The 9,535-nt window shown below is 43.8% G+C and overlaps 1 protein-coding gene across 3 annotated transcripts in view; it reads right to left on the bottom strand.

The window, feature by feature from the left end:
• Positions 1-4,912: 4,912 nt before the first annotated feature.
• Positions 4,913-9,535, bottom strand: part of FAM107B (family with sequence similarity 107 member B) — a 60,205-nt gene continuing 55,582 nt past the window's right edge. For all 3 annotated transcript variants that reach the window (XM_027639901.1, XM_027639900.1, XM_027639902.1), the window contains exon 4: positions 4,913-8,051. In XM_027639901.1, the coding sequence (XP_027495702.1) occupies positions 7,935-8,051 (117 nt within the window). In that variant the 3' untranslated portion in view covers positions 4,913-7,934. The remainder of the gene's footprint in view (positions 8,052-9,535) is intronic.

Raw genomic sequence — 9,535 nt, 5'->3', positions numbered from 1 at the left:
TGAATCCAGCTCGAATTACTAGGATCTTGAAACACACTCAGTGCTTTTTAACACGATGTCTCAGCGACGTCTCAGCCCAGCGGAAGTGCTAATGACATTTGCATAACAAAAAATCACGAAATATTAATGCATTTCCCCAGGAAAGCACCAGTTTACAACACAGCCGGTCTCGAGAGCTCAGCGCTGCGGTGCTTTTGGAGGAAACATTTGGAGGGGGGAGGAAAGGTAACCCGTCCATCCCGCTCCGCTCCGCTTTGCCCAGGAGAGGGCAGCAGCAGGTGGGAGTTCAGTGCGGGGCTGCGGGACCATCCCTGTGACATCTTGGCCCCGCGGGGACCATCGCGTCCCACCCGCCCCTGGCACCCCCCCTCGCTGCGGGCTGGGGAAGGGAGGCAAATACCTGGGCGGCAAATCCTTCAAAGAGGCTTTTTGTGGCTTTAAGCAGAACAATTTGACTTCACCCAGGGATTGCTTCTAAGTATTTTAGGCTCCTTGCTAATCAGAATGGTCTGGGTGGGAAGGGAACTTAACGACCATCTCGTTCCAGACCCCTGCCATGAGCAGGGACACCTCCCACTAAAACAAGTTGCTCAGGGCCCCATCCAACCTGGCCTTGAACTCTTCCAGGAATGGGGCATCCACAACTTTTCTGTGCAACTTGTTCTGATGCCTTGACATCCTCTGAATAAACTTCTTCCTAGCATCTAAACTGCACCTCTCATCTTTAATTTACCATTCCTCCTTGTCTTATGATAATCTGCCTATATAAAAAGTCACTCTCCCTCGTTTTTATAACCCCCCTGTAAGTATTGGAAGGCCACAATGAGGTTTCTCTGGAGCCTTCTCTTTTTCCAATTCTCTCAGCCTGTCTTCATAGGAGAGATGCTCCAGCCTCCGATCATCCTTGTGGCCTTCTCTGCACCTGCTCCAACAGGTCCGTGTTTTTTTTGTGCTGGGGACCCCAGAGCTGGATGCAGCACTCCAGGTAGGGTCTCCCCAGGTCAGAGGCAGGAGAGGAGGAATCACATAACAACCTTTTGCCATCCTCCTTTTCACCCTTATAGGGCTTTTCTCATCACGAGCCTTCTGTTTAATTAAGGCTCTGAGATAAAAAACCTTTGAGATGACCATGCTAGTTGCTCATTTATGCTCTGTCAGACATCGACTCCAAATTTTTATTCCCATCTGCTCCTTCCCCCTGCATACCCAGTATTTCTCATATCAACTCCCTACAGGCCAAGGGCTCAGGCTGGCTTTCCCTTCACTCTGCAGTCATCAGCCTCAAACAAAAATTTTAGGATCCATCCCAAGGATTCCTCGCTAATTAAATGCCTTTCATTACAGACCAGCCCTGGGAAATAATCCAAGGGCAGGGAGGCCTGAATAGGTAGGAAGAGCTTGGGGTGAAAGGAAACAATAGAAAAGGAATCAAAAGCACAGTGAGGCTTCAGGGGGGAAAAAGAAGGCACACAGTACACTAGATGTGAACACAGATTCAGGCTGACTGCATCATCCTCAGAGTTGTTGTTTAACCTTGGGTACGAGGTGGAAACATTCATCAGTCAGGCACTTGCCTTCCCACTGTCTGTTCCTCCTTTTTCCTCCCCAGACAGCAATCCCTGCTTTCCAGCATCAGGACTGAGTGGGTCTACCCTCAGAGGGGCCTGTAGGTAGCTTGCAGTTCACCTCTACTCTGGTTATCAGTGGCACAATTTCCTAATAAGCAGGGAATAGATTTCTTGGTATAAACCAGAAGCAACTCCCTTGCATCAAGGAAACAATAAAAGCTGCAAGATCTGTATTTGAAGAGAATTTACTCCCTGGTATTTAAAGTTAATTCAATTTGTATTAGAAATGAGAGGAAAATTTCCATAACAAACCACAGGTTGTGATGTGTGGAGCCCACCGTGCTTAGCAAATTCCCAAAGACCACTTTGTTGCTGAGCTCAGCTAGTGAAGGTGGGTTCCCTAAATTTGTACGGAGGAGAATTCACCTGAACGATTGGCACCAAAACAAAACTGGATGAAGACAAGTGCTGAAACTGAATCTTAGGAAAAATCACCCCTTATGGTCCATGATCACAGTGATGAAGGGCTTTCCAGGTTTGACAGTGCAAGTTTAAAGGGTCTCTGTCTTTTCCTGTTGCTACTGATGAAAGCAAATTCCTGGTCAGCTTTTCATCAGAGAATCTTTTAGGCTTTATTTACAAAAGGAACAGTTGAAGGACAGATAACATGTTGGACACAACCCCTCCTTCAGTGAGACCATTTCCCATGGGCTGACTCCAGAGCAGGTGGGATTCAGCTCCCTTTGCCTTTCTATACGGAGTGATGCATCCCTCAAGCGACCTCACTAAAGGGGTTCAGGCTTGCTGGGCGCTCTTTAATTTTTGAGCACAATGAAGCTGACTCAGCATTTCAATTTCATTATGAAAGTTTTTTTCCCAATAGCTGAAGAAGAGGAAAGCAGCACGTTTCTCCTTCCCACCTAATCAGGCTGAAGTTTCCGGGTGCCAACCTCAATCTGTGTTAAATTGCTCATGCCATCCACCCGGAGAGATTGGGCTTGGGTGCATAGTAGAAGTCAATTCTAAAAGTGATTACTCAGATAATTAAATACTACAGCTGTAGTGGGTGATTCTGGCTCCTGGAGCTCTCTCTCAGGTGCTTTGCATCTCCTCCTTCCCTCACACCACTGCGGAGATGCCACCTCCCCTCCCACTGGTCGGTGTTTGGTCTGGGGCAGGTCCCTTCTCCCCAGCCCCCTGCAGAGGCCACATGTCCCCAACAAGCACCAGGGCTGAGGACTCCATGGCACCAAGCACCAGAGCCGGTGAGCACAGTGGAGAGATGGGCTCTCTATCAGCCAAGGAGCTACAGAGAGATAAAGGTCCAAATTTACTAAAGGTATCCAGGTGCCTCAACTATCCCAGGGAGCAAAACTCTATGAAAATAAGCAAGTGTTTTTGAGGTGGTATTCGAATTGCCCAGTTTCAGAATCCTTGCAATGTAGACAATGTTCCCTCTGAGTCAGGGAGTGTGGGCTCCAGCTCCACGGGGCTGCTCTGATATAAATTAAAGCAGATGATTAGCTCAAATGCACATACCTGAGGTTCAGCGAAATGGACCCCTGGGTACCCAAGGAACAGGAGTAGCCCCCACTAACCTCAGAGAGGCACCACAGGCAGTGGGATGGATCCAGTGCAGGCTTTACCTTGGTCTGAAGCAGTGCCAAAACACAGGCTGTGGAACACAAGCACTGGGGTGGCAGTCAGGATGTCTGTGCTCTGTCACCACCACCAGATACTTCCTCTGGCCATGGTTTCTGCCACCTCCATCAAAAATATCCATCCTTATTATTGACAAGAGCACCACAAACCTTTAATCTCATGGATGAAATATTCCAAGTAGAACACAAACAGTTTAAAGAGGCAGGGGGAGGGCGAGGATATCTTGTATTTCCACTCCTCCAGGTCTCATTAAGTCTGTGCTCCTCTTATTGCCATGACTTGAGAACCCAACTTGCCCTTCTGTGCTTCACCCTAGAGATGTCAGTTCTGACCCTATGGAAACTGCACCACGGAAGCTCTTCAGTCTCCAGTTATTTCCTTAAGTGCAACTGGTCACCACAAGTGCCATCAGCCATTTTAGGTTACAAACACTACCCACTGACCCTGTAACAGCACCTAAGGACCTCAAGGTCCTTCTTTCCACATAGCTATGGCACGACACAGCCCATCTGCATATGGCCACAGGAGCACAAGCAGAGCCCCCAGCAGACCAGGACTCGCAAAGCCACATGACAAAACCTATTAGCTCAATGCAATGCAAAAAAGCACACAAAAGGAACATCATCTTTTCCGCTGGACACGCTGCAAAAGCAGATCACATGCCTTCACTGTTCTCTTTCTGGAGCTGGAGCGAATATCAAAGGATAATTCAAAACACATTTGGATGCACTTGAGGTAGGAGAGCACAGGGCAGTATCTCCAATAGGCCATAGAAACTCACCCCTTATTAACTCTGTTCTTTCTTATCTCCCCCATATTTGACAGCTCCTGGAGTGGGTCCAGCATCATTGCATCAGCAGTACTGCCAGGACCCATTCCACATGCTGAGCAGTTTCTGAAGGAAAAAGCATTTCCTGACATCTGTTCTGAATTCATTGCTCTTCTCTTCCCCCACTTTGTTTCATCCCGTGTTCCTCTCCAGCTCCCCCTCCACTGCCACCTGTCCCTGGCTGACCAGGGCTGTCCAGTATGAGTGAGGATCTTTGTGGAGATCTGATGACCCACATTTCTTCCAGCCCTGTTCCTACTCCTGCTACCTTCCATGTCTGCTGCTGACACAGGATTTTGCTCTTAACAACGGCACTGAGCAATCTGACCCTAACCCAGCAAATCATTTGTGCCTGTACTTTCTTTCACATGCCCAAGTCCTTCCTACTACAACCACAGGTTTGAGCGTTGGCTAAATTAAAAGAACCTTTGTAGGACTTGAAACCAGGACCAGGCTGATTGCTCTCTTCTCACTGCCTTTTGGAATGGAGCTTTTGCAATGCTAACAATTCTAAGGATAGGGAATGATTTCCACAATTATTTGACTCTCATCTGAAGTTTTCCCTCATGTTCTGCCTCACCTTGTGCTACTGAACAGTACCTACACAGTCCTGTTAAAAACTGTCTGCATAAAAATATTCAAAATATAATACTGCTGAGAGACACAACAAGCTCTTCCTGCCAATTAATTTGCCAATAATTTTGCATATACGAACAAGGATCCATTTTCAAGGAACCAAGAGTCATCATGTTCTTGATACTTCCCCCTGCATTGCAGAATTTTAAATAACCCAGATGTCTCAGTAAACACCCCAACACTTTGCTTTTAGCAGGATATGACAGACACCACCATATACACCAAGCATGTAGTAGATTTTATTAAGCATAACTTTGGTTCTAAGTATTCCACCCTCATTCTCTTAATACCTTTAGTTAAAAACAATTATACAAGAGCAAATACAAAAAATATTAAATTATGAAAACAAATCCATTAAGGCTCCCTTTTTATATTTATATATATTTATATATGTACACTCAAACAAGTGCAGATATTAACAGAAGGTTAAAGCCACAAAAATGCTAAAAAATCTACTACTATACTATCAAAAGCAAGAGTTTTAAAAAAGTACAAAGTGGTAAGTGAGCAATTTTCAAATCACTGAAGTATTTGTTGGATTGCTTCAAAAACCCACATAGCTAAAGGGCAGAGCAGGAATTGCTTACGCTCGCTGGCAAGCGGTTTCTTACTTGAGTAGCCGCACAGGACACTTGTGGTGTGACTAGCTGGCCCCCCACTTAAGGGTTGCCCAATCCTGACTTTAAAGACAAGCTTTTGCCTGTCAAAATGACATGGAAGTGGCTGGGGTTCCTAGTCTAAAGGGTTAGCAGGATTCAAAGATGTTTAAACACACACATTGATGTTCTGTTCACACGGAGAATTAATTCCACTGAAAAACAAAAAAAACCAACTTCATGCTGTATGTACAAGGGAGTTTTCTGGCCTCCTGTGTTTCAGAAAGAGAAACTCTACCCTGAATCTCAAGCTAGCTGGGGGAGAAAGCAGAATGCCCTCAGCCTTGAGGGGCCCAATCCAACACACCCACTGAAGCTAAAAAAAGGTCCCTGTCCCCCACCGACCGCAGTGCCACCGACTTCATTTCACTGTGCACATGTGGTAGGAGTGCCATGTTCAGCAAGGGGAAATGGCTGACAAGGAATGGTCTGCTCAAGCCAGAGGAGGATTTCCTCACTGACTTCTAGGCTTTTTCATACTGAGCAGAAGGTTAACATGGAGTTGAAAGCAAGAGGTTGATGTTTGGTAGGCTGAGAGTGGCTAAGACAAAGCATGAGCGTGGTGTGGAAGGCTCCTATATAGTGCTGTCCCAACAACATGAAACAAACTCAATCAGTGCAAGTGTTTGAATAATGTGCTGCCAGAAAAGAAGATCCTCTCCTGCCAGGAGAAGGGAAGGAGAGAGTGAAGAACCTGCAGCATTCAGGGTGCTCCTTTGTTGAGAAAATACATGGAAGAGTCCTATGTTTGGCCTTTGTCTTTTGTCCATAATCTGAACAGTCTGTTAGACAATCTTCACATTTAATCTTCTAGATGTGAGTCACACTGCAAGTCTAAATCAATGGCAATACGCTTATGACAATTCAATTTACTCTCAATCTGATTATGTCGTCATAAAAAAATGCCTGTATCTTGACAAATAAAAGTCTGTATCTAGGAAACATTTCTAATTGTGAGCATTTTGTCCTAAGTGTTAGGCTGAAACTGTATTTAAAATGTCCAATACTTACAGGAAAAGCAACTCAGAAAACAAAACAACAAACCCTCCCCTATCACCTTTACAATACAAACACACCACTGTTGATATTAATAAAAAGTGTTTTCAAACAGTTATGTCCAATGTAATTACAAAGTAGAAATTATTGTGTTTAGCATCCTAAGGCAAAGGCTAGGGATTAGATCCTCAGCTGATATGGATGAACACAGCTTCAGTGAAAGCTAGGACTGTGCAGAACAAGAAAGATGAGGATTTCTCCCCAGATATCTGCACCCAATCACACCAGGTAAGAATCCAATTCTGTAATCCTACATGGGCAATCTGTTCCCCACTCCTCCTCCCAGGCTTTCCTGGAAAACTAGTAGTCATAAGCATGAAGGTTCAGATTCTGTCATCCCTGTGCAAGCTGAGCAATATTTTATTTAATGGCAAGTCACAGGGGCAACTTGTGGAAAGGCAGAAGATGACAGAATTGGACCTGAAGACTCAGTGGTAACACATTTGCCTTCCTTCCTGAGGCTGAAGGAAAGATGGGATAAAATGAATTTCATTTTATGCCTCACTTTGGGGAAAAAAATTCCATTTCAGTATATTCCAATGATCAGTTTGTTCTGGCTTAGACACTGCAACACGTTCCTGCAAGCAAAGATCAGGAACTGATGGCAGATAGGATTCCTGATTTCAGTTCCAGCAAATGAGTTTAAACACTCCCAAGTAATGTGTTAACACTGTACTCAGTTCAGCATGTCCTTGGAGGAGAAAGGCCACAACACCAAAGGAAGCAGGATTTCAAAACACAGAAAGTAGAAGACAGGTCATTTTGCTTTGAGAGGTAAATTCACAGGTAGCACTGCACAGGCCTGTTCACAACAGCATAAGTTATAAGACAGAGATACATCAGCTTCTGGAGCCTCCCTGGTGAAAGGATCATCAGATTTCTGCTCTTTCATAGCCCAAATTCTACATGCCAAACAGCAAATGGGCTTTAAGGCTGCTTAACTTTTCACTGCTGGTGAATTTTAAGCATTTCCATCTTGCCCATACCTGCCTATCCTAGTGGGGATGGGCAGCAGTGATCAACATACCTTGTATCTTCCTAGTTTTGATAAAAATTCCAACTAAACACGAATTATTCTGAGATATACACAGGCTGTAGGTCTAGATGGAGGAAATCTACCTGCACAGCAAAGCTTCATAAGATATCACAGGAGGATTTTTGTTCTGTTTTAAAGCAAAATATAATCTGTGTATCTCCACTCAACTAGGATCACAAGAGTTAAAGCAGTGCAACACTGAAGGAGATTCTCTAGTATCCCTGGTTAAAATCTCTGAGTAAGCACGTCAGCCTGGTCCATGACACTGAACTGACAAAGACACTCCTTATCCATTGATCTCAGGACTATATTTGGCAAGTCGATCTGTTTACGATACTGTCTTTTTAATCCACACGTCCCAGGAATTAAAAATCTCATCTTCAGTAAGTGTCAGCTGGATGCTCTTATTTTCCCTCTTGAGGAGCAAATGTGAGACAACTTGCAAAAGCCTCTCTCTGCAGGAAAGCTGGAAGTCTTAGCAGGTGCTGGCTCTAGGAGTCCGGTGCTTCTGTTGCTTCCTGGACCGTCCTCCTCAAGTTGCCCTTGACTTTGACAAATTCAGGTGCATTTTCTTGCTCTTCCTGTATCTTCTGTTTCTCCAGTTCCAGCTTAAAAGGGAATCACATATTAAAAAGAAAAGTACAGAAAACAGATCATTGAAACACAAGACACAAAATTAAAGGTTTCAATAACCGACAATGCCAAATGCTTTAAACTGCTTCCTTTCTTTGTCTCGTGGAAAAGATAAAGTTGCATTTCTTTGGGAGTATGTGTTCTCATAAACAAGAAATCTTTTCAAATCCTTGGCTCTAGCATGTTCCAGATGTCTACCTTTGCCAGATGGACAAAACTCTGCAAGCCCAGTACGAGAACAAGATGAAGCATTTTTTAAGAAATTCTTGGACATCTTCATTAAAGAAACAAATAATTCCCTTCTCTGGCTTTTATAGCAGAACAGAAATAATGTGCCTTGTGGGAGAACATGTGAACAGCTACTACAAGCACATTCACAGAACTGATTTCTGAGTGTTTAGGTATGGAGTTCTGTATCTAACCTGAGCCTCTTTAGGACTATCTGGTTTGTCTATCAGAAAAAGCAATTAAAAAAAAATTAAAAATCTTCCTTGGCCGTTAGTTGTTCATTTTTGAGAGCCCATTTACTGGCTTTTTTTAACCTAGCTGGACTCCTGCCCATGCAGACACTTGGAATTTCCGTGGCAGGGTAGACATGGCTGTACAGTGCCCACAGAGCACAGGCTCACACATGGCACAGAATATGGATTGCATGGTGATCCTCAGGGAGGGCAGATAAGTTGGCAGAAAGGAAGAAAAAACCCCTTTAGAAAACTAACAAAAGAGACTGAAAGAAGCTTTCTTTTTTTTTTTTTTAAACAGGCTAAGGTCTCCCTGATTAATGGGGACCATGTACAGCTCACCTAAATAATCTCTCCTTTGTCTCTGGTTCGCTGGCAAAGGGGCATGCCTTGTTTCAATAAATCACAGCAATGTTCCTCCATGAATCATGTTGTCAATTAATGCCATTTCTATGATGTTTCCAAAGTCACAGAACTGTCTGCAATAGGCAGGTTTTTCCTCTTCTAACAGAATTTTATCATCTACATAATCTACATTGGATAGCTCAGTTTCAAATCAAATTTTCCCACAAGCTGAACCATTCAAAGCCATGCCCTTAGGAGCAGAGAAGAAAAATGACAGGATGATATACTTAAAAATACAATAACTTTTTCCAAAAATATTTCTAAGCCTAATTAAAACAAAAAACCACCAACATATAATAAACCCCCAAATAATTACTGGATTATATGTCATTTTTAATAGAGTAATTATCTGGCTTATCTGGTTTCCACTGAGAAAAACAGGAGATACTGTTTTAAAGCATGCATTTATAGCATTCATTTATTTAAAAATAAATGCAATGCTTAATGCACAGTGACTTCTCTTATGAGGTGTTTCATTGTAGAGATATTTCCTTGCAGGCACACAAAATGTTTTCAGGGGCACAGAGACATTTGGCTGGCCCTGTGCCTAGCAAAAAGCTTCACCACAATGAACTCCACATCATCCCCATGCT

This window comes from Corapipo altera, unplaced genomic scaffold (assembly GCF_003945725.1).
Source record: "Corapipo altera isolate COAL_440 unplaced genomic scaffold, ASM394572v1 1b, whole genome shotgun sequence".
NCBI classification, from domain to species: domain Eukaryota; kingdom Metazoa; phylum Chordata; class Aves; order Passeriformes; family Pipridae; genus Corapipo; species Corapipo altera.
Note: the sequence above shows the minus strand (reverse complement) of the source record. Positions and strands in the feature narration are given on the sequence as shown.